At 43.0% G+C, this 24,991-nt stretch overlaps 2 protein-coding genes and 1 non-coding gene across 6 annotated transcripts; 2 read left to right on the forward strand and 1 right to left on the reverse strand.

Moving 5' to 3' along the window:
- Positions 1-2,561: 2,561 nt before the first annotated feature.
- On the forward strand, positions 2,562-2,678 carry LOC133067566 (small nucleolar RNA SNORA26). Its single transcript, XR_009695345.1, has one exon. It is a non-coding gene; the product is annotated as a small nucleolar RNA SNORA26 (small nucleolar RNA).
- Positions 2,679-6,073: 3,395 nt separating this feature from the next.
- On the reverse strand, positions 6,074-10,304 carry RPUSD2 (RNA pseudouridine synthase domain containing 2). The gene is made up of 3 exons (XM_061157572.1): positions 9,665-10,304; positions 7,703-7,999; positions 6,074-7,020 (listed from the first exon to the last, which is right to left on the reverse strand). Exons 1-3 carry the CDS (start codon positions 10,289-10,291, stop codon positions 6,286-6,288), a joined length of 1,659 nt encoding a protein of 552 aa, XP_061013555.1. The 5' UTR covers positions 10,292-10,304; the 3' UTR covers positions 6,074-6,285.
- A 4,143-nt stretch (positions 10,305-14,447) lies between these two features.
- CCDC32 (coiled-coil domain containing 32) lies at positions 14,448-23,347 on the forward strand. Of its 4 annotated transcripts, none has more exons than XM_061157575.1 (4): positions 14,448-14,522; positions 15,957-16,212; positions 19,083-19,239; positions 22,368-23,347. In XM_061157575.1, the coding sequence occupies exons 2-4, from the start codon at positions 15,969-15,971 to the stop codon at positions 22,504-22,506; spliced, it is 540 nt and encodes a 179-aa protein (XP_061013558.1). In that variant the 5' UTR covers positions 14,448-14,522; positions 15,957-15,968; the 3' UTR covers positions 22,507-23,347. The 4 variants fall into 4 exon arrangements, with proteins under 4 accessions (XP_061013558.1, XP_061013556.1, XP_061013557.1 ...); XM_061157573.1 differs by having other exon boundaries at positions 14,459-14,695; XM_061157574.1 differs by having other exon boundaries at positions 14,459-14,695; positions 15,962-16,212.
- The last annotated feature ends 1,644 nt before the right edge of the window (positions 23,348-24,991 follow it).

Below are 24,991 nucleotides of genomic sequence, written 5' to 3' on the forward strand. Positions count from 1 at the left end.
CTCAGTATTAATTAACCCAGCTCCTGATTGAGGAACTTCCGTTTTTGTGGACTCTGACCCCAGCGTTTTTCATACCTGTCGTTACTATGAAATATCAGATTTTACTTCAAAAGCTACCGTGAGTTCTCTTTCAGTCCCCAGCAGGCTGCAGGTGCTCAAGAAAAGTACTCAACGTTAAAAAAAGATGTTGACAGCACTTGGAAACTTGGTAGTGATCTAGAAGACAGAGAGGTGAAGACATAGCTGCCTTCCCAGAGAAGAAAGTTTTAATTCTTCTCTTGGATTTAAGCAGAGAGGGAATAGAAAAAGAATAGAGATTCTCCTGAAAGGTCATCAGGCAGAGTCTTTCAACTCACATTTAACAACCGTCATTTATCCAGTATTTATCTACAGGCACCACAATGAATTATAGCACTTTAATTCACAATAACCCTGTGATCACGATAGACATGTTTATTACTCCATTTTACTCAGATGAGGACACTGAAAGATAAACTTGTCCAAGGTTATACAGCTTTTGTAATTCCAGAAAAGGCATTTAACTTAAGTCTATCAAACTCTGGTGGCCCTTAACCACCACCCTATATGGTGCTTGAAATTAGTAAAAAGCGCTCATCAATCCTTTGCGGTCATGGTTTACACACTCTCTCTGCATTAAAAGGTATCCCAGAACCTGACACTGGGCAGATATCTTCAGCCCTGAGAGTGGAAATCAGGCTCCAGTGACTCCTCCCACATCAATCCAAATCCCTTAGGAATGTAGATACCTCCCAGAGCTGAGGGCTGAGGGTCACCCAAGCACTTTGCTTTCTAATCCATTTACCACCCTGTCGTTTGAAAGGGTTTCAACCTGGGTTCCACACACTCCCAAGGGGTCCATGCATAGAATTGAATTGGTTATTTGGTTGGGAGAAAAAAATTGCAGCTTTATCTTCATTAATCTCTAATTGAAAGCATGTCCTTCTATTAATAAAGGTAAGCAACAAAATACAGTAATATTAACCTTACCTGTGATTTTTGTCACCAACTGAAATAACAGATATTGTTGTATCATATTAGCAATATGCTCTACTTCTATTGTTTTATGCTCATTACTGCTATAGTACTTCAAGATACTGGTAGTTATTGGACCTACCATTAGATCTTGTAAACTTAAGCATTTATAAGGAAGTGTATGCATTGTATTATTAGGTCACCAATTTTTTTATTTTTAATTTTATTATAGTTGATTTATAATTTATTAATTTCTGTATAGCAAAATAATTCAGATATATATATATATATACACACACACATACATTTTCATATTCTTTTCTATTATGGTTTATTACAGGATATTGATGTAGTTCCCTGTGCTATACAGTAGGACCTTGTTGTTTATTCATTCTATATATAATAGTTTGCATTTGCTAATCCCAAACTCCCAATCCATCCTTCCCCTCCTCTCCTCCCTCTTGGCAACCACAACTCTGTTCTCTATGTCTGTGAGCCTGTTTGTTTTGTAGATAAATTTATTTGTGTCATAGATTCCACACATATGTTAGATTCTGCATGTAAGTGATATCATATGGTATTTCTCTTTCTCTTTCTGACTTCATTTGGAATTAAATCACAGATTTTAAAACTATTTTGGTAACTGTATTCCAACATAATTGGTTGACTTTATATTACAACAAATTTAATCATGCATTTATTTTTTTATTATTTTTTTTTAATCTTATGCATTTAAAACCAATATTCTGAGAAGGGACCCACAGGCTTCACCAGACTGCCCCAGATCTGTGTCACAAGAAAAGGTTAAGAGCTCCTGAGGGATTTTCTGGTGTCCTCAACACATCAGTCTTAAAACCCCTCCCCTAAATTAGGCCTTGTTCTGTCTCCCGGACACCTTTGCAGATTACTTACTCCTCTCCCTGGATTATGCTCCTGCTGCCCACCACCTCCTTCCCATCAACCCCATCCTGGCTGGCTCCTGCTCCTCCTTCAGATCTCAGCTTTGATGTAATTCCCCATCAGGAAGACTTTCCTGGGCCTGCAACCTGCAGCTCCTTCTTAGATTTCTCTCACCTAGTTCATGCTCTTCTGCTTCTGGGTCTTTGTACCCCTCCTAGATGTTCCTGGAGCTCCGTGTGTCTTCCTCAGCATTTGCCAGATGGTATTTAAGTTGTCCATTGGTACTTTGACCTCTCCAAAGAGTGGCAAGTCTGCATCATTTTTCTGAGGTTTGCCTGCTTCTCACAGTGATGACATCCTATGGAAAATTGATAAGGTCTATCAATGTGTCCAGTCTCTATAAATAAAAAGTGAGTGGGTTGTTTTCTCAAAGGAAGATCTTCAGTTGTAAAAATTCTGAAACTATAAAGCACTGGAAGTGTCTTGAGCTTAAAAAAAAGAAGAAATCATGAGTGGAAGTTCACTTTTCTATTCCTCATTTCTTTACCTGTTTTCATGCTTAGTTTATTTGTGGTTTCTTTCATATGGAATTGCAATAAGTCTTGCTATGATGGTCCCAGTTTTTTTGCATTTCTGTGATCTTTTGATGTATAAGAGTTGTGCTTATTTTACCTCTTTCTACGAGACTCAAAAGGATTAAGGCTAACACAAAAAGGTAGAGTAAGCTCTAAAATCCAGAGAAAAGATTGTAAATCTCCTCTTGGATTCTGTCTGGAGTCACAGCTGGAAAAAAAAAAAAAAAGGATTAACAACATGCCAGATTATTTAAAAGCCCAGGGGTGGTGGTGTGGGGACTTGGATTAGTAATGGAAAAAGAAATTTATGATAAATGAAGGCAGTAAGAGTTAGAGGCGCCATCTACTGGAGGAGCTGCAACTGAAGACTTGGACAAGATAGTTCTGCCTGATATGCCAATACATTTTGAAAGATTCCCATTACCACCCCAAATTTGTCACAAGCCACAGATCAAGGAAATCATTCTCCATCAGCACCAGTTCTTCATAAGTCCTATCCTGAACTGTTGCAGGACCCTTCAACCTCTGGAAGACCAGAAAAGAAAGAACTATTGTACAGCCAAATTGCATTACCAAGATATTCCAGATCTCTTTATTATTTCAGTGCCACGGAATGAATCTTCAGAGTTCAGCTTCAAGACCCATTCTCAATGGAGAATGAGGTGCTCTGGAAAAAATTGTCCAGTGTTTAGTTGGTGATGGTCTGCTGCCTGGGCAGGCCCTTATGTGTCGGCCTCCCTCACAAAGCTCTGAAGTGAAATGTGTGTGTGTGTGAGCCCTCACGGACAAAGTTCTGAAGGAAGACGTGAAATGTGTATGTGTGTGTGTGTGCACGTGCGCGCCTCCAGTTCATTTCTTAAACTCTTACAAGGAAAACCCAGACCCAGGGCTGTAAGCCTTGCAAAGGTTGGTTTTGAGAGGTAGGTAATGACATAAGTTAAATCCTTCTATTCCTTACCATTAGGAAGTGTAGTCCCACTGGGAACCATCTCTGGGAAGACAGTCCTGACAAGGTCTGTGATGTGATGCGTTAGTTGCTCAGTCGGGCCCGACTCTTTGCAACCCCATGGACTGTAGCCCACCAGGCTCCTCTGTCCATGGGATTTTCTGGCAAGGATACTGGAGTGGGTTGTCATTTCCTTCTACAGGGGAATCTTCCCAATCCAGAGATTGAACCTGGGTCTCCTGCACTGCAGGCAGATTCTTTACTGACTGAGCTATGAGGGAAGCTCCAACAAGGCCTGAAGAGGTTCAAGAATGAATCCAGGAAATCTCTGAGTCTGCAACACCAACTCAAAACTTTTTTCTCAAATCATTCCCTTAGATTCATGCTATCATATGAAAACATCTACCTTGCCAAAATAACTTCTGGGAATGCCTAATAAGCTGAAAACTAAACAGTATGTCATATTGAAGATCAATAGAGCAAAGATTGAAATCTAGCTTATAGTAAACTTGCTTGGGGAAGACAAAATGAATAAATGCCAATAGAATTGGGGAAATGGGGAATAACACTTTCTATAGCCCATGCTTCGTAACTTCTGCAAAGATAGCTATGAATAGACAGCAAGCAACAGTTACACTTTTCCTCATCATAGTGAGAATGAGCAATGCCCGAGATTTCAAATTTCATAATTTTCATTTGAGATCTTCAGAATGAAGTAAAACTGGGTCAAACTCAACTTCAATAGGGTGAAATTAATGGATGATGGCAAGACCTGAGGACATGACTGGTAATCCAGAGAGTTAGAAACAGAAGCAGTAATTCCTTTGCTGATTGTGGTACTGTGGAGTATAAAGTTTTTCATATTTCTCTTTGGGCTAAATAAAAGGTCATTGGCCCTGAAAACCCCTAATGACTAGGTTCAGAGAGCATCTGGGTCAGTGACAAGAAGGCATCCACATGCCGGGGAGTGACCCACCTGAACTCTATGGAGTCAGAAGCTCCTGTGCTCAGACCCTTCCAAACCTTGCCCTACATGTCTCTTCATCTTGCTGGTCTTTCCTAGCCTTTAATATCCTTTGTAATAAAACACAAATCAAGAAAGGAAACTTTTCCTGAATTCTGTGAGTTATTCTAATAAGTGGTTGAACCCGAGGAGGGGGTTGTGGGAATCTTTGATTCACAGGTAACAATCTGGACCTGCCATTGTCATTTGAAGTGGGGACAAGTTTTGTGGGACTGAGTCCTTAATTTGTGGGATCGGACCCTATCTCTGGGTAGATGGTGTCAGAGGTGAGTCAGATTGTAGGATACCCAGCCTGTGTTATAGAATTGCTTGATGTGGGGAAACCACCACATATTTTAAAAGTACAGAGTATTCTGTGAATAAAGAAAAGGGAGTTTTTCTTTTCCAGTATTTAAAATAAACACAGAAGCAGAGAGTAGAATGGTGATGTCAGGGGTTGGGGGCAGGGGGAAATAAGGAACTGCTATTCAACAAGTATAAGGTTCCAGTTATGCATGATGATTAAGTTCCAGAGATGCTGTTCTGTGCCTATAGTTAACAGTATCATATTGTACACACTGATTTGTTAAGGGGCTGATCTCACATTAAGTGTTTTCACCATAATAAAAAAATAAAACTTTTGTGAGTCACAGGACACTGCCAATAAGGTGAAAAGACAACCTACAGAATGGGAGAAAATATTTGCAAATTACATATCTCTTAAAGGTCTTATATCCAGAATATATATTCTTATAATTCAACAATAAGCCAATCCAAATTAAAAATGGGCAAAAAATTTGAATAGACATTACTCCAAAGAAGGCACACAAATGTCCAACAAACATATGAGAAGATGTTTAACATTATTAGTCCCAAGAGAAATGCAAATCAAAACCACAATAATAATTCAATCCCACTAAGATGACTATAATCAAAACAATGGAAAATAACAAGTGTTGGTGAGGATGGAGATAAGTTGGAACCCTTGTGCATTTCCTATGGGAATGTAAAATGGTTCAGCTACTGTGGAAAAGTTTAGTGATTCCCCTAAAAATTAAACGAAGAATTACCATATGACCCAGCAATTCCACTCCTTGGTATATACTTGAAAGAACAGAAAACATGTCTTCAAACAGAAATCTGTACACAAATGTGCATAGTAGCACTATTCACAATAGCCAAAAAGTGGGAACAACCCAGATGCCCAATGAATGGATATAAGAAAATGTGGTATATCCATGCAATGAAATATTATTCAGCCTTAAACAGGAATGAAGTACTCATGCATGCTATAAATTGGATGAAGCCTGAAAACATTACGCTAAACAAAAGACGACAGACACAAAAGGTCACCTGTTGTATGATTCCATTTGTATGAAATGTCCAGAATAGGCAAAACTCTAAAGACAGAAGATTGGCTAATGGAATCAGGAGCTAGGTGGAAGAGGAAATGGGGATTGCCTGTTTAATGAGTATGGGTTTCCTTTTGAGTGATGAAATGTTTTGGAACTAATTAAGAGGTGAGGGCTGCACATCATTGTGAATGTAAGAAAGGCCATTAAGTTGTGTTTTAGAATGGCAACTGTGTTGTGAATTTTACTTCAATTAAAAAAAAGAAAAAAAGAAACAAGTAGTGAGAAAACTAGACACACAAGGTATTAGAAAAAGAGCTCTATTTACAAAGCAGAAAGTTCACAAACTCTAGCTGGAGGGAGAGGAAGGAAGAAGTTAGCAAGTATGAGCAGGTCCTTTAAGAGCCCAACTTCACCCCGGGGAAACTCTTGAGTACCAGCCCATGTAGTCAGCTCCTACTTCATGGCCCATACGTATTCCAATCCAATAAGTAATCCCTCCATTGGCCATAGCCCTCAGTGTTCTTGCCAGTCATCTCGTGCCCAGGCAGGCATTGGTGAATGGTACTCAAAGTCTGGCCCTTTATAGCGCAGGGCATGCAGGAACATCACAAGGTCCTGGGGCGAGGGATCTTGTGGCACTCTCCGGCACTCTGAACAGAGTGGGTCTGTCTCTTGATTCACAACATCCGTTTTGGTTGCCTTCCCTGACGCCACAGGCACTCCGTCCAGATCCTGAGGGGCTGCCTCAACTGCTCCATCCATCTTCTGGGCAGATGCAGCCATCTCTTCTAGGCAGTCCTTGTTGAGCTCTGAGGAAGGTGCTATAGAGTCTGGGGGTCCAGGGCACAGGTCCCCCCCACAGAGATCTAGCACATCCAGACTCTGTTTGGCCTGGTGCTCTGCCACAAGGTCCCGCAGTAGTTCCTCATCTGTCTTTGGGATGTGGCCGCCTCGGCCTCGTGAGGGGCCCCAGGCGGCTGAGTTGTAGATGGGGTCATTGAGGATGGGGTGGCCCAGGAACTGGAGGTGGACTCGGATCTGGTGGGTGCGGCCTGTAAGTGGCCGGCACCGTACCACACTGGAGTGGCCGTTGTAGCTCAGTCTCTGGAACACTGACTCACAGGCCTTGCCCTGAGGATCTACACGGCACACCCCTACCTTGTAAGACACCACCAAGATAGGCTCCTTGCAGGTTACCTCCTCGGCAGGGAACTCCCCCGCCACCCGGCACACGTATTCCTTCTCCAGCTACACAGGGGGAAAGAGGGAGAAAGTCAGTGCGTGAAGCCCAAACCCTTCTCAGTGATGACAAATGCACCCATATCAGACAGAAGAGGGCTCAAACCCCAGCTCCACCATTTGCCAGTTGCACAATCCTAGGTACGTTACAGTACTCAGCTTCTTTAAAACCCCTTAACTTGTCTAGAAAATGTTTGCTTAGAAAAGCATTTATCTCAACAGAGCTATTCCAAGGATTTAGTCAGCTGGGCTCTAACATACTTGGTATTGAGCCTGGTAAACAGTAAACAATAAATATATTATAATCAGATCCAGAATTACAAGTCTCAAGACCACAATCACCACTATTTAACTCTTCTACCCAAACCTCTTCCAACTCTATCCAGAATTTTTCCACCAAGGAGACTCTCTCCACAGTCTTAAAAACCTTGCTCAGCCTGTCAGCATTTAAAATTTTCAAAACAGCAAATTACCAAGACAGGTAGTATATGTTATCTCTAAAGATTTTTTGAAACTTAAGAGAAAATAACATGTCTCTGGCACTTTAGGTGCTGACCTTCCTGAAGATGGGAAGCTTGAGCAGATAAACACAGAGGCTCACTTCAGATCTAGAACTCGGTGACACCCTTTCGATGCAGAGCATTTGTGAGCCCAGAAGTGGACTGCAAAAGGCAAACTCAGTTTGGCTCACCTGCCGGTCCCGAACCTGTTCATGAATTCTCTCTGAGACGGCTGCTGTTTTGGCAAACATGAGGACCCCGGAGGTAAGGCGATCAAGCCGATGCAATGGGTGTAGCTCCTTTAGTTGGTGCTCCTTGCCCAGGATGAAGATGACCGTGTTGTGTCGGAAGCGGCCACAGGGATGGACAGGAATGGAAGAAGGCTTGTCTACAACCACCACATCTTCGTTCTCCGCTAGCAGGCGGATGGGTTCTGCTGTAACTGGTGGCTCATGCCTATGCACTGTGTTCCGTAAGAAGTCATTGTCCTGCCAATGACACAGGCAACTGGTCAGCCCAGGGTCCAGCCACCTATGATCAGTCAACTTCACACACAACTTCCCCCCCCATCTTCCTTACTGGATGAAAGAATGGTCACAGTACATCCTTAAGCAGAAAAGGCAGTATACACAGTGTATTCTTATTTTGTAAACACACAGACACACAGGCAAAGCAGGCATTGAGAAAGAGCTAGAAAGATACACCTAAAATGTCATATATCTCTGGATAGTGTGATTATGGATTTTCCTGTACTGATTATTCATATTTTCTCTACAAGAAAGTTATATTTAACAATATATTCTTCTAAAATGAAGGGGAAAATCCTCCATACACCATCACTCATTGTGACCTTGAACAAACACCAAGCTGTAAGTCCAGAGATTTGGGCTGTAGACCTGGATTTGCTACAGGCTTACTGCATGCTCTTAGGGAAGTCACTTAACTTCTCTAGGCCTCAGTTCCCTTATCTGTAAAATGTGAGCATCAGTCCAGACCTGTGCTTTAAAACTGACTGATTCAAACCACTCATTCTCCAAATGCCTTGCATCCCTTCACAACCATGGTGAGGCAGTTAATGACAGTGTCTGGTACCTCTTAGCTGTGATAGAAATTTAAAGTAGGGTCAAAGCACTGGGCTACACAATTCTAGTTTCAATCTCTGTCATTTCACAGTTCTATCCTATCAGGCTCTAGGACAAATAATTCAAGTGGAAGTTATAAGAACACGGGCTTCCCTTGTGGCTCAGCTGATAAAGAATCCCCCTGCAAGGTGGGACAGCTGGGTTCGATCCCTGGGTTGGGAAGATCACCTGGAGAAGGGAAAGGCTATCCACTCCAGTATTCTGGCCTGGAGAATTCCATGGACTGTATAGTCCATGGGGTTGCAAAGAGTCAGACATGACTGACCGACTTTCGCTTCACTTCACTTATAAGAACACAGGTGTTGGAGGTGGCACTGTGTCTTACCTCTATGAGGTTGATCTTAGTTTCCTCGACTTCCTCACAGGTAAAATGAGGTGACAGTATCTACTCCACAGGGTTGTCATTAGAATTAAATATTAAAGTACATAAAAAGCTTAATGCTGTGCCCAGCACAGTCAGGAGATATAAATAATAGTCTCGATTATTACTATTTGTACAGAGATCTACAATGCAAGAGAGAAAGTCATCAATGCCAGTGCCACAAGACTGCATAAAAGGAGCTGTAAGAATTCCTGGTGCTTCCCTGGTGGCTCAAACGGTAAAGAATGCCTGCAATGCAGGAGACCAGGATTCAATCCCTGAGTTGGGAAGATCCCCTGGAGAAGGAATTGGCAACCCACTCCAGTACTCTTGCCTGGAGAATTCCATGGACAGAGGGGCCTGGCAGTTCATGGGATCGCAGAGTCAGACACGACTGAGCGACTAACTTTTACTTTCACAAGAATTCCAACTTCTGTGCCTTGGAAACAGCAAAGTCGCTTTGATGGAAGGGATAAGGGGTCTGAGGTCTGAAACATATGGGCAGTCTACCTGCGGAAATGGAGCGGTAAAAGAGTGTTACAAGTTAAAACAAGAACGCTTCAGAATGACCCCGAATTTACTCCGGTACCTATGCCCAAGTAACCGAAAAAACCATGCCCCTTTTTGGGCAGGCCCCATCAGGACTCCACCTTGAGCACAATGCTGAGATCCTGTACCGGCTCCTCGTTGAGGTGCAGACGTCCCGCCCGGACAGCGGCCTCGTAGTAGGCCAGGGGCTGGGCTCTGAACTCCGTGCCAAAGACGTGCAGCAAGCTGTGGCCCACCCAGCGGCCTTTGCAATAAGTCCGGAAGTCAAAGTAATAGGGCCGCACTTTGCGCAAGCCGCCTTCAAAGTAGTAGCTGGTCTCAGCAAAGTGTTCATCGCCGAAGCTAACCCCTGCCCGGCGCTTCTTCGGGGGCGGCACAACGCGCTCTCCAACCGCGCCCCGCCGCTTCTTCCGCTTGCCAGGGCCCGGGGATGCAGCCGGGGCCCGCTCCCCGTTTCCTGAGGGCTGCTTCGCGTCCCCCGAGACCGGCTCCACTTCTGAACCCGCCGGCTCCGAGTGCCCTGGGGGCTGCTCACCCCTCGCGTCGCCGCCCGCATCTCCGTTTTGCTGAGCTGGAGCCCCCAGCCCGCTCGCTGCCTCAGCCCCGGTCAAGAGTCTTTCCGCCATGGGTCCCCTACAGGCACCCCAAGTGCTGGCAAATGTGAGGCACCGGAGACTGGAGCACACTTGCCCAAAAACCAGGAGCCACGACCGGCCTCCCAGCCACATGACCCAGCGGCCGCGGCCTCTGGGTCGCGATCTGAGGGCGTCACTCAGCACCAACCAATCAGTGAGACCTAGTGCCGAGGCGGGACCGCGTTGAGAACAGGCGTGAAGGAGGTAGCTGAATGAGTTGAGAGCTGTAAGAATGACTCATTAAAAGTGTAGATTCCTTGTCGATATGCTCGAAGTTCCTTTACTCTGGAAAAACTCTTGAAAGAGTTATTAATATTTCAAAACAAAACAAAATGAAGATTGCTAAACTCTGAATGTACTAAGAAGCACTGCGTTGTATAATTTAAAGGGTAAGCATATTTTATGACTTATAACTCAATAAGGGCTTTCCTGGTGGCTCAAACGGTAAAGAATCTGCCGGCAATGCAGGAGACCCGGGTTCAATCCCTGGGTTGGGAAGATCCCCTGGAGAAGGAATTGGCAACTCACTCCAGTACTCTCATCTGGAGAATTCCATGGACAGAGAAGCCTGGCAGGCTACATTACAGTTCATGGGATCGCCCAAAGAGTCGGACACTACTGAGTGACTTTCACTTTTTGTAACTCAATAAAGCTGTCATATATGTAATTAAGCACACACACCCCAGAAAAAATATTTTTACATTTGTCCTCCTTAACAGCATGAGGACTAGAGATCTCCCATTTGCCTTCCCACATGGTCCTGTCCTGAGATTAAAACTCCAAGTGGATCAGAAGATGTATTTGTCAGAATTCTTAAATGCAAAATACTGAAACCAACTCCAGTTAACTTCATAAGAGACGGAATTATTGAAAGGATATTGGTGCCTCAAAGGATTCATAAGAGAGCTGGAGAACAGGCTCAGAAACAGCCAAATCAAGATAAGCCAAGACCTCTGAGAACCAGCCACATGACAAAAGGGTGAATCTTATGGAGTGTGAATTATATTTCAATAAAGTTTTTTTGTGTTTGTTTTTGGAAAGAGTGTCTTTCAGAATGTGTCTGAAACACAGACAAGAAGAAAGCTATAAGAGAGGTCTAGAGAGGGAGTCCTTGTGGAATTGTATAAAGCCTTGCTGCTCAAAATGTGGTCTGTGGATTAGCAACATGGGAAACATCCAGCAACTTGTTGGAACTGCAAAATCTTTTTCCTCTTCCCTTCACAGCCCCTGAGTGAGAATCTCCATTTTAACAAGATCCTCAGATGATCTGACTGCATATTAAAGTTTGGAAAGCACTGACATAAACCAAGCAAAGTAGACTGTTCTCATACCCTTTGGACATCTAGCGTGTTCTCAACACTCTTCTTTGTGTGGGGAATTTCCCACATGAAGTACTGTTTCCAAGAGGTAGGATCTAGAAACTGGCCTTCCCAGACTCCCTAGCAACTTGGGCATCCATCACCTGGGCTCCTTTGATCAGGCAGGGCCTTTGGTTCAGAGGCATAATAGCAGAGGAAGCAGGCAGTGTGGAATTCATGTCCGACAAGATAGCACTGGAGGGATTTGTATATTGCTATATGGAGTTATATTGGGGACTAACATGGGGGAAGTTCCTATATCCAGTGCCCAGCTGCAGTATCTACATTGAGTGGCACTAGGGTATTCCCTGAGAAGTCCTTGACTGAGGTTTAGAAACTCCTGGCTATCTAGACCCCAAGTCTGACTCTGGCCCCTCTTGAGATTCCGTTTACTGTTTAATATACTTTAATCCTGTGGTCAACTGAATAGTCATTAGCCATATGTGGCTATTTAAATTAATTAAAGTGAAAGAAAATTTAAAATTCAGTTATTCAGTTACAGAAGCTGCATCTCATGTGCTCAAGAATCACATAAAACTAGTGGATACCTTATTGGACAACTCAGATACAGAACATTTCTATCATTACAGAATTTATACTGTACAGAGCAGCTTTAATTAATCCCTTTTACTGCTTAAACTGGCTAGAATGAGCTCTATTGTTTGAACTAAGAACTCTACCTAACTTACTATAAGAATTTAAGCCTTTAAGAGCAATGGGGAATTATCAAAGAGTTTCTGACGTGTTTGTTTGTGTATGTGATGATCCAATTTGTGTGTGTGTGTGTGTGTGTGAGATGATCCAATTTTCATTCCAGAAAGATTACCCTGGTTGCCACTTGGAGAAGGAACTGAAGAGTGAATCACAAGGTCTAGCTCCAGTTCAGTGTTGTCTTTTACCAAAAGGTTTCTAATTTAAACATTCAGATACCAAATAAATTTTTAACATTTGCCAAGCATTACTTGGCTTCAGAGATACAAAGGTAAGAAAGACATGGTTCCTGACCTTAGTGAAGGCCTAGACTGGTTGAGAATACAAATAAAAAACATATTTGTACTAATCACACTGAGGGAAAACAGATACCTAAGATAGAAGGATGTTGACTGCTGTCATGTGGCTTCCAAGTGTGAGCAGTCCTTGGGAAGAGGAAGATCATCAGGCTTATGGTTTCAGCTTTGCAAGTCCAGGATCTGGTTTGGATTTATTCAGCACACACACTAATTAAACTTAAACGACATGGATGAATCAGTAAGGGTGTGCTGTGCTCAGTGGTGTCCAACTCTGCAACTCCATGGACTGTACACTGTCAGGTTCCTCTGTCGATGGAATTTTTCAGGCAAGAATACTGGAGTGGGTTACCATTTCCTTCTCCAGGGGATCTTCCCAAGCCAGGGATTGAAACTTCATCTCCTGCATTGGCAGGTACACTGCTTACCACTGCACCACCTGGGCAGCCCTATCAGAAAAGGTGACCATTTGTTAATTTACAACTGTCACTTTAAGTTGAAAGATGTATTCAATTTTACATCAGCCACTGTTTGTGCCTAATGTTAAAGGAACCCTCATACTGGTATCAAGATATGTAAGATACGGGTGGCCAAATTTGAAGTCAAGAGGGTATTCTTTGGTGAGCGGGAAATTAGATAAAATTTCATAAGTGAGTTGAAAGGCTATGCAGCAGTTCAATGAAGCACCCATAAATCTATGACAGCCATCCTTTCCATGATCAGATGCTACAAGATTCGTGTCCGCAGGTCAGGCAGCAGTTGGAGGACTCTGGGAAACTACCCATCCTCATATATTCTCTATGAATAAGCACTGGCAAAATCTTGCCTATTATTTGCTCCTTTGTTTTCTAACTTTCTTGCTTTCCACTTCCTACTGTTTGCATATTCTAAGAATGGTCATAAATGTAAGTAAAAGAGTACCTTGTAGCTCCCTTTCACATGGTGGTAGTTATCACCACCATAGCCACACTGAGTAGCTTCAGACACATCTAGAGACTATACCCTCAGCCAAGCTACTTCTACAGATGGGTGGCTACTGTCTTTTCTCACATATATCTTTGTGAGAGAGTAATCGGCCCTGGAAATTGGAGATCAGGTTGGGAGAGTTATGTCTCAGCGAACCCCTGAAGGATATCAAAGGTCATCTTCTCAAAAAAAAAAAAAAAAAAAAAAGGCCTTTCTGACACGCACCTCCCATGACCACTGGGTCCTTTATGTACTCTGGCCACATTTCCGTCATATCTAACGCTTTGCTGTGATTTGTAAACGTGTCTGTCTCCATGGCGCTTCCTCCTAAGCCATAAAGCTGGGACCCATACCAAGTCTTACCTGTCTTGAATTCCCGCTTAACACAGTGCCTAGAACACAGCAGAGCTTGATGCTTATTGACTAAATTAATATGGGACAGCGTCATAACTGGTGAAAAGGACATGGATCTCCTGTGGGAGTAAGGAAAGTAATCGCCTCCGTCCCCCATTCAAGGTGCATACATAAGTTCTCTAATTTACGTGTCGAAGGTCTGAAATTTTAGGGGACCAACACCAGTCCAGAGAACTGCTGAGGAGACTAACTTGCTCAGGGAACCAAGAAAAGTCAGGGCTTGGAAACTGGGCTTCCCTATCCGAGCAGGAAAAACGTGGAAAGCGGTGTCCGCGCGGCTGGAACGCCCTGATATAGGTGGAATCAACCTGGCCCCCCGGAAAACAGGGGCGGTGGGTGTGTTCTCTATCGTATCCGGGCAACAACAGTCCCGCCCATCGTTTCCGAAGCACTATGTGGCTCACTTCCTTACCCAGCTGAGCTCCTCTTGACCAATCGACGCACAGAACATCGCTAGGTTGGGCGTTGGTTGGAGGACTCCCGGGATCCGTCACCTGGAGACTCCGCCTCCCTACTTCTTCCCTGCTGCCTGCAAAGAAACTGAGCTGAGCGTTTGCGGGCTGCTGGCAGGCGGTCGTGGTAAGGGGAAGAGGCGCAGGGCTGCGCAACGTTTTCTATCCCTGGCTCCGGCCGCATTCCGAGATACCACAGAGGTGCCTCGAGGCCTGAGTCGTCCCGCCTAGCCAGTCCTTGAGGCTGGAGTGATTGAGGCCCCGGATCTGGACACGAGGGTTCTTTCTCCGCTCTGGACGGTACTTCCTAGTGGGGACCGGGGGACCGGGGCTCTGATGCTAGCAAAGTTTTGGTGTGGGTGGGTTCAAACGACTTCGGAATGGGAGTGGAGCCTCACTGTGACACTTGGCATCAGTTCATATTGGGCCTCCGTGACATCTGGCCTTTTACTTCCGGGCCCTGAGCTTCCTGGGTTCTCGCTCCTGAAATTATTCAGATCTTTTACTAAGCAGCCTTCCTAATCTCAAAGGTCCCTCCTGAAAGGAGGTGTCAGTTCATCCTACTAGACTAGATAGTTATGAAAGCCCCCAGGTTTTGTGCGTCGCTGTTCCCTCTTAGCTCTGCTCATGTTATTTTCAGTATAGTCACAAAGAGGCTGAGTTTTATTGGGTAAAAACATGGCTTTTGGAGCGGCGGGGGTCTGGTTTCCAATCAGGGGTTTCACTTTATACCAGTAATGTATCTTTGGCAAGTTATGCTTCTGATCCTCATTTTTTTCATCTGTAAAATGATGAAAATGTCTTTCTGTTTTGTTTTTTTAAATAAGAACATGAGGCATATAGCTCAGCTTCTCCATATAATGAGCCCATGGGCCAGCACTCTGACAGACAGGTTTCACCCAGCAGCATTTTTATTATCCTGTTGTACCGTACATGGAACTGTGCAGGACCTTTAGTCTGTGTCCTATTGAAAACAAAATTTAATTGGTTGAGGACAGAGTGGTTGCATCTTGGAGATCTTTGGAGGAAAGTGCAGGACGGTCGTCCTCACTGGAAATGTTGTAGAAATACCTCTGTGTGTGTGCTCGCATATGTGTAAAACATCCATAATGTGCATTTACCATTTTAACCATTTTTAGATGTATTGTTCAGTGGCATTAACATTATTACACAGCCATCACCACCGTCCATTTCTAGAATTTCCCAAACTAAAACTCTGTGGCCATTAAACAATAACTCCCATTACCATCCCCATCCCAACCACCACTTTATTTTCTGTCTCTGTGAGTTTGACTGCAGAGACCTCATGAAAATGGAATCGTTCAATCATTCAGTCTTTTGTGTCTGGCTTATAGAAATTCTATTTTAAAAGACAAACTTCATTATGAAAACAACCCAAGTGCAAAGCCAGAAGAGAAACCCAGTTACCCTTTTGTCATCTTTTTATCTATAACATAAGAATGTAATAGAAGACATTTTAAATTTTGTTAGGAGAAACTAATTAAAGGGTATAACCTTCTTCCCAAGTCAGTTCTTATTCACTTGAGGTTCTGTTTTTCAGCTCAGATTCCAAATGAAAATGTTTGAAAGCATTGACTCTACAACCACAAGATCTGGCCCAGATCTTTGGGCTGAAATCTGTTCCTGCCTGCCACATCCTGACCAAGAGGACAGTGCCAGCAATGCCTTCTCAGACTCCTTTATGGATTCTTACCCTGCAGGCACAGGCCAGAGGGAGGCCCCACACTTCGCACCACAGCCAGCTGTAAAGCCTTGGGCTCCCTTGCAGGATTCAGAAGTGTATTTAGCATCTTTAGGTAAGTTAGATGGTTTTTTTGTTTGTTGGTTTAAATCCGAAGCTGGAGGTTTTAAGGAAGCATGTTGAAGTTCTATTACATCAAATCTGGTTTTCTATTCTTAATTTTTCTTTTTGTCCTTACCACATGTATCTGTCAGATGTAATTCTACAGGGGGTTTCGGTTTTGGGGAAGGAGCCCCCTTTTCCCAGTACATCCCTTAAAACAGTCTTTGTCATCTCTGGCCTCTGTTTCATCTCAATTTTGCTTATTTGTTGGCATTCTATAGAACACTCTTACCTACTCTTAGTGGCTCATGTATTCAGGTTACCTAAAAGTGTCAAAGCTTATGCCTTCCTGAAAGAAAAAGGTCATGGCCCCAGAGCTCCATTTTTATTTCTGATGTTACAGTTTGAGAAACTGTTATATTTAATAGAATGATTGTTGGGATGGGAGTATGTTGATATAATGGGCTTCCCTGGTGGCTCAGTGGTAAAGAATCTGCCTACTAATGCAGGACACTCGGGTTTGATCCCTGGATCGGGAACATCCCCTGGAAAAGGAAATGACAACCCACTCTAGTATTCTGGCCTGGGAAATCCCATGGATAGAGGAGCCTGGTGGGCTACAGTCCATGGGGTTGCAAGAGTTGGATACAACTTCCCGACTAAACAACAACATATTGACATAAAGTTCATTCTTCCTCTTGTTAGCCATTTCACTTTAAAAATATTTCCTGAACACAACTTATCTTTATGGCCGTAAGTATTTAGAGAGATTCCTAACTCAGGAAAGAGATTCAGATTGTCCCTTGATAGGAGAAAGACAAATATCCAGTCTTGGATGGGATCGCCAAACTTCAGAATTGTGATATCCTGTTTTATTAAACATGAGACCCATCACAACATGTCACAAAGCCAAACCTGGGAATAATTATTTGAAGAAGAAAAGACAGTTCTGGAAGAAGCTTTTGAGGAAGGACAGAAAGAAGAGTCAGAGTTTACATATTGCTAAGAAATGTCTTGGAAAAACAAAAGGCATTTGGTTAATGATATGCAAGAAAAAAAAAAAAAGATATGAGAAAAACACATGTGGAATGATGGCTAGTGAAAAAGATGAGGGAGTAATGTGAAATTTGTTGGGAAGACACCAGAAATAGGATAGTCATCCATGCAGCAATGGCCAAAGAGGTTAACAGTTGTGTTGTGGCAGTCAGAATCTGTCTTCAGTGATGGTAGGGAGAAGAAGCAACAGTCTGAGGAAGCTGGGGAACCAGATCCTCTGGCTTGTTGGTGCTCTGTGTCCTGGGAAAAGAAGAATCTTTCATGGAATCAGTCATGTCTTTGATTGGTGAAGACTGGTTCAGAAAGTTAAAATTCCACTTATCTTTTCTAAAATCAGTTAACATGATGATTAAAATGTCCTTTTACCTGTGGCAGAGCCTGGGTAACAATGGAGGACAGGTTTGGAGGATGCAAGGTGCCTGTTTCTGCCTGATCACACCTAACTAGGGACTCAGCCCATGGAAAGGGGAAGACTTTTTCCAGCCCCAAAGATTCCTTCCCACCTTGACAAGGTCTGACAATATAAAGATTGTTTTTATTGCCAAATAAACTTATATCAGAGAATCCACTAAAAGCAACAATTAAAAACTTTTAACCAATTCAACGTGAGATATACATAATCCTTTTTACATCCTCCTGGAGAGAAAAAAGTCCTCAAATATTTAACATTTATCAACTGTAGGTTGTTTTTTTTTTTTTTCCACATGGTGAGCTTTTGGTGGTAACTTGTAGCAACAAAAGGTGTTTGTTTTGATAAGTGGGTTCTAGTTGATGCGGCTTGCTTAGAAATGAAAACCAGATTGTGAATCATAAAGTTTCTATTGGTCCTGGGCTTGATGTCCACCTATCCCCTCCAAAAAGCCATCATTTACCCATTTATTATAGTTGGAGGCAAGACTAAATTAAGGCAGAAGACAAATGGTGATACCCTTTCTTGGATTCTTTATTCTTAAATATTTATTTATTTCACTGCACCAGGTCTAAGTGAGGCACCCAGGATCTTTGATCTTAGTTGCACCATGTAGGATCTCGTTCTCTGACTAAAGATTCAGCCTGCGCCGCCCACATTGGGAGCTTGGATCCTTAGCCACCGGACCACCAGAGAAGTCCCTCTTTCTTGTGTTCTTACTTAAACTGCAAAGAGTAACTAAACATGTATTGTCAGGAAGCCATATGGACTGTTCTCACAGGGATTATAAGATGTTTGTTTTTATTAAGGCTCCAACATTCAGGCCACAAGTAGAACAACTTTCAGAAAAAACTGTTAGGAGATTCCTTTTCTTTAATCAAGAATTTAATCACACATTGTGATCTTAAAGGTCTCTTATTATCGTGTCCTCATCAAGTTAATTTTAGTGTCTAATGAACCGTTGAATCTCTCTCCATTTCTCTGATTCTTTCTCATGAGGTTTGAAAACCACTTTATGACACTGTGACAAAAAAAAAAAAACAACCCAACCATTTACTCCTCAGAGAAACTATTTTCAGGAGTTGAAAAAAGACAACAGTATACACATCACATGCCAGGGAAAACAAGCTTTCCTTGGAGAGATACCTGCTGGGCTTCTGTGATTTCAAAGAAAATATGCCATCAATTTATTTATGAGAAGCTATGGTTTTCCCTTTTCTGGAGTTAAACATTTGTTTGATACAATGTAGAGTGAAGATGTTGTGCAGGAAAAAGAAAAATGTACATTTGTCCTTAAAAAAATGAGAGCAATGTGCTTGTATTCATCAATAAGAATTTTTCAGTTGGCATTTTGCATTTTAGATTACTTTTGTTTCATATTCAATTTCCTTGTTAAGCTCAACTTCCTCTCTCTTTAGAGAAGAAACTGAGAAGAATCAAAGGTTTAAATCAGGAAGTGACTTCCAAGGACATGCTTCGAACCCTGGCCCAAGCAAAGAAGGAATGCTGGGACCGGTTCCTCCAGGAGAAGTTAGCATCTGAGTTCTTTGTGGATGGACTTGATTCTGATGAGAGGTAATTGATTCCTAGTCCTGCTCCAGGTGATAGTCTGTTTCACTGAAAGCATTTCTCTTCCTCTAAAGAAGTCAGGGAGAGTGACATCTGAGTCCAGATATAATTTGATATCAACAGCAGCTTTTCTGAGCTAAATATCATCCTTTTTAAGGTTGCCTTATTTGCTCTTAGTCCAGAGGCAAATTTTTGAGAAAGGATATTTTTGCCAAAAAGCAAATTCCCCACCTACATCTTGATCATAGGTTCAACAGAGTTGACCATCGTCTTCATTTTTAAGTACACACTGCACCTGAGAAAGTAGTCATCAATCAGCAGCTGGAACCAAGGCTTCTTACCTATGAATCTCCACTGCCTTACAGAGTTTCTGTCATATTGTAGACACTCAAATTTGTGTAGCATAAATGAGTGAATTTCTTAAGCATCTCTGGTGTAAAGGCACTGTACTCGACGTCATGGGCATGAAGGGGGAGATGTAACGATGTTCTAGACCCTTCTCTTGGTGCTCAGAACTAGTTTGGGGTGAGAAGAATATATATGAAGACATACCTAACAAAATGAGGCAGCATAAGAGCCAGATGAGCAGAAGTGACGATGTGCTTTAAGAGTTGAAAGACCATTGAGCTCCCTCTGGGCTCTGGTTTTGTATCAAAGGGAAACAGTGTCTGCAGGTGGGCCAGATGCAGAAAGGAGGAGAGGGCATTCTGTCACAAAGAGCAGGATGGTGCTTGCCACCGGGCACAAGCGCTCTGCCACTTACTGGGTGAGTAACCCATGTGTGTCTCAGCTTCCTGCTCTGTGAAGCAGGAGTAGTAGCTCTTACCTCATAAGATTGTTGTGAGCCTTAAATGAGTTACTGTGTATAAAGCACTTAGAACTTGTGCCTGGCACAGGGTCAGTACAAAGTGTTAGTTATTCCTAATATTATTCTTCCTAACAGAATTTTAAAATTCTCTAAGAAATTATTCAACATGAAAGTCAGTGAGGGAAATAAAAACCTGAATTTTAATGCAAGGTTTTAGGGGACTATGACTTAACCTAAGTTTACAACCTATCATTAACATTGATTTTCAGAGTCCCATGGTATCAGATGAATACAGCTGCTGAATTCATGGACAGTATGTAAATAGAACTTCATAGTTACATTTTATTTTTTAACTTGCAAAGTATTTTCACTTACATTATCTCAAATACTCAAGGTGGCCCCAGATCCTTCAGAAATCAGGATGGCATCTAAGGTCAGGCCAGCTCCATCCAAGGGTTCAGAAAATAATATAAAATTTACTCTTTTCTTTTCCCGGTAAACTGACTCAAACACAAAAGATGAAGATGCACAGGTTCCTGAGCCACTAATAATTTGGTATTATATTCTCTCCCCTCTAATATTAATATTTCCTTCCTCTCTAGTTCTGAGAAACAATGACAATTTTCTGTTGCATAATTCTCAAATAGGAATTCTTTTTCTCTGAAATCAGATCAGCACCAACTCAAGTTCATGTTTCTGTGTATTTATTAATACCTAAAATAATCCTTGTAGAAATAATTGGAACTATTTTATGAAACGTGTAGTAGATGAAGATTAAATACCCACATAGTATGGTCCCGAGCCTACATCTGTGGGAATGCTTCTTTCTGTTCAGAACAAGCACAGGAAACAGATATGCATTTGGTTTTAAACCTAAAAGTGTATGTTTTAAGCACAGACCATTTTGTAGTGGAATTGTGTGTTTCTTCATGTATGTGAAGACCCCTCCTCATCATATGCTTTTGGCAAGGGAGCAATGGGCTGGGAAATTATACTGTCCACAACATGATTCCCCCATTGTAGGTGTCTGAAATCTGCTGGTTATGGCCTTATTTCTTGGCTTATGACTTTTTGCTGTTGAAGAGCATAGAATGAGCTTTACATTATTTCTAGTCATTTGTATTTTACTGTGAATGTCTAATACCTTTAGGGAAGGATTCTGGATGCTTAAGGAAGGTAGGCAGGGATACTTCCCCCTCTCCACTGTGCTGTGCTTGGTCGCTCAGTCATGTCCGACTCTTTGCAACCCCATGAACTATAGCTTGGCAGGCTCCTCTGTCCATGGGATTGGTTCTCCAGGCAAGAATACTGGAGTGGGTTGCCATGCCCTTCTCCAGGGCATCTTCCCAACCCAGGGATCAAACCCAGGTCTCCTGCATTGCAGGTGGATTTTTTACCATCTGAGCCCCCAGAGAAGCCCAAGAATACTGGAGTGGGTAGCTTACCGCTTCCCCAGGGGATCTTCTTGACCCAGGAATCGAACTGGGGTCTTCCGCATTGCAGGTGGATTCTTTACCAGCTGAGCTACCAGGGAAGCCCTCCTCCTTCCCACAGATCCAAACAAAAAAGAGCCCCCTGGCGTAGTGGCCATTCCTTTGTGGGGGACATTGCTATTCAGATGTTTCCATCTTGGCATCTTGCTATAGAATGAACTAAATAAACAAAAACACCTGAAAAACCATACTTAGTGCAACTAAGTGCTGTAAGTATAATTGAGCCTCAGACTACTTCAGGTATCACAGATACCAAGATGCTCAGGTTTCTGCCTTACTAATACAGAAGGCATAAGAGACGTGGGTTTAATCCCTGGGTGGGAAGATTCCCCTGGAGAAGGGCATGGCAACCCACTCTCGTATTCTTGCCTGGAAAATCCCCATGGACAGAGGAGCCTGGCGGGCTACAGTCCATGGGGTCACAACAAGTCGGACACGACTGAAGCAACTTAACATGCAATAATTTGGTATTCATTTGAAATGTTTCCTCCCCTTGAAAATTTCTCTCCTCTCCAGTTTGGAGGAAGAAAGACCAGACAGGCATAGGCTCTTCAGCTGTTCTCATCAAGTCTTCAGAAACTGCATTTGAAGGGGGGCCTAGTGCTGTGTGTTGCCCAAGTGCCCACTAGGGGGTAAATTATACCATGGAGCTGCCAGGATGCACAGCTGTCAGAGGAGTATTTGTGCCCCCCACCCCGTGTTAGCAGTGAAAAACAACTGTAGGAAGAAATTGGTGGTGGGTGGGAAGGCAGTCCTGGAGTATCTGAGATAATCATTAAGTAATTAGTCAGTGAAGTCTGATGCAGTCACACTTCCCTCCTCTTCTTTCCTAGCACCTTGGAACATTTCAAGAGGTGGCTCCAGCCAGATAAGGTAGCCATCAGTACAGAGGAGATCCAGTATCTGATTCCTCCAGAGTCACAGGTTGAGAAGCCAGCGCCCGGGGATGAGCCAACAGCAGCAGAACAATAAATTACACACATACACGCCCAGCAGCTGTCTTGGGTCCGGAGGGAACAGCGGAGCACTCATTGGCGGCGACGGCGGCAGCAAGGAGGTATCTAGGGAGGGAGAAAGCCCAGCCTTCCACTCCACCAAGCACGAAGCCACAGCCCCCTGAGGATTTGCCAGGGCCTGGCATGTGTGACTGTCTTGAGTAAAGCAGTGTTCACCGGATCAAAGTACCACCTTACTCTGTCTCACAGCTTGTCTGAGCTCTGTTGCTGCAGGTGAGAAGTCTGCTAAGAATCTAGTAAAGGACGAAGTGTGAAGGTATTTGGAAAAATTGATGCCCTTGTGTATAATGCATAAGTTAAATGAGCTGTACTTTTTCTTGCCTCTTCTGAACGTTCCCACCCATGTTCCAAGTGTTCCATTGGTAAACTGTCGGGGGTGTGTAGGGTCAAAGAGAGTGAAGTCTGTCTCCTTGAATCCAAGCCTCAGCTGGGGCTTCTCTGCCAACTCCATAATAAATATAGGGACTTTAGGAAAAAGAGGCTGGGCTTTTCCTTCGTCTGATTGTTTCTTGTGGGGAAAATGAACAAAAGAAGTGTGAAAATGTTGGTGTCTCTGTGTATACATGTGTATATATATTTAATCTCATGCATGGTTTCTCCCCTGACTTCCTCTGATGCTTAAAAAGAGCCAGGTTCCAAATTAGACATGTAAATATGGTGTTGGTATTTGAAACCACTCCTGAATAATTCCACGCCTGCTCCTCGTGGCCACTTTCCTGGCTGAGCCTGTGCTTCCTTCCTTGTTTATGGTGTTCTTGTTCAGTTTGTATCGCCCACATAAAACTCTTCTCATCAGACTAGCTGTGTGTGTGGTGTTATTAACCCGATTCCTGCCAGAGAAGTGCTTCCAGGCAGTGAGGAGTTAAAGACAAACGCACGTCAGTGCAGGAGAGCTGATAACCTCTGCCAGATTACTGTTTTATTTTTTTAAAGAAAAGATTTGTTTATTTATTTATTTATGGCTGTGCTGCGTCTTTGTTGCTGTGAGCAGTCTTTCTCTGGTTGCAGAGAAGAGGTCTACTCTCTAGTTTCAGTGCGTGGGCTTCTCTTTGCAGTGGCTTTTCTTGGGGGGGCACAGGCTCTAGGTCATGTGGGCTTCAGTAGTTGTGGCACATGGGCTTAGTTGCCCCTGGGCATGTAGGATTTTCCCACAGTGGGGATCGAACTGGTGTCCCCTGCATTGGCAGGCGGATTCTCAACCACTGGACCACCAGGGAAGCCCTGCCAGTTTCCTTTTTTAACACGTGCCCTCTGACAAGCCAGACTTCAGCGCTGTGAGGTTAGGAGCTCTGGGGTTATGGCTCCAATGGAGCTTCATTTTGGGTAATAGGTTCCAAATCCCTAATGATAAACAGGTAGCCACAAAAATCTCCAGCTCATTTCTAAATCGGGTAGATTTAGAAGTTTTGCCTTGTCCAAAAGGATGGGAACCAACCAGGTTGTATGAAGTTTTGTCATAATTTCCTGATTGATTTTCCTTTTTTTTTTTTCCCCTGCCATTGACTACTGGTGTTAACTTTATTCCTACTGCCTTTTATTAGTAGGATGTCTTTGACAAAGTGAGTGACCCTCTGTTCCCCAGACACTTGGAGGAAGCCAGACACTGACAATCATCTGGTCCTGGACTAAGCTTGCAAAGGATTCTGCCTGGTTCAGGTGCCAGCCCTCACTCTTCCTACAGAGCCATCTGATTGATGGCTTTCAGATGGATGGATAAGTTTAAAAAGGAAAGGAAAAAAAAAATTTTTTTTCCTTCTCCTTGCATGATAAACAAAATTATTCTTCATCAGTAACAACAATTTAAGAAGAAAAGCAGTGAGGTCTGAAATATTCTCCCAAAGAGCAGCTGCTCATCGATGGTTAGAGAACGCTTCTGAACCAGAAAACAGTGTAACTCTCATTCAGGCAGGATTCCAACTTTGCCTTTTCCCTTCCTCCCATTTTCGACCTAAGTAACAGGAATCTTACTGTTAAAAAAGGTGGAGTTGATTTATAGGAACTGAGAAGGAACTGTAGGACTGAAAGGTGTCTAGCCCAGGCTGAAAACCGGGGGCTGGTGTGAGGGGAAGGCCCTGGATCTCTGACTGCCCTTTTACTTCACTCTTCAGCAGAGACAGGCTTCCACAGAAGGGAGTTCAGCGGTTTGTAACTATGGTTTCTTTTTTTTTTTTAAACTATGGTTTCTTAATTGGTTTAGAGCTGACAACTTAAGTGATTGGTCTAAAAACAAGGTGAAACTATTTACCAAAAAAAAAACTTGGTATTAGTTTCCAAAGCTACCTTTTTAATATAAATTTAACTTAGGCAATGGATGTATCAGTCCTAAATTTGAAACCAAGAGTCTTGGGTGCTATCTTTATCCATGCTGTGGCTTACTTAAATTAGTCAAATGACCTCTTAGTATTCCAGTTCCCTTTCAGAAATGAGACTAACCATAGCAA

This window comes from Dama dama, chromosome 12 (genome assembly GCF_033118175.1).
Source record: "Dama dama isolate Ldn47 chromosome 12, ASM3311817v1, whole genome shotgun sequence".
Classification (NCBI taxonomy): domain Eukaryota; kingdom Metazoa; phylum Chordata; class Mammalia; order Artiodactyla; family Cervidae; genus Dama; species Dama dama.

Coding starts and splice junctions, on each gene's coding strand:
- CCDC32 (XM_061157575.1), top strand. CDS start 15,969: ATGAAAATGTTTGAAAGCATTGACTCTACAACCACAAGATCTGGCCCA. Junction 16,213..19,082: donor AGTGTATTTAGCATCTTTAG/GTAAGTTAGATG, acceptor CTCTCTCTTTAG/AGAAGAAACTGAGAAGAATC. Junction 19,240..22,367: donor GGACTTGATTCTGATGAGAG/GTAATTGATTCC, acceptor CTTCTTTCCTAG/CACCTTGGAACATTTCAAGA.
- RPUSD2 (XM_061157572.1), bottom strand. CDS start 10,291: ATGTGGCTGGGAGGCCGGTCGTGGCTCCTGGTTTTTGGGCAAGTGTGC. Junction 8,000..9,664: donor ATCTCAGCATTGTGCTCAAG/GTGGAGTCCTGA, acceptor TGTCATTGGCAG/GACAATGACTTCTTACGGAA. Junction 7,021..7,702: donor AACAGGTTCGGGACCGGCAG/GTGAGCCAAACT, acceptor CCCCCTGTGTAG/CTGGAGAAGGAATACGTGTG.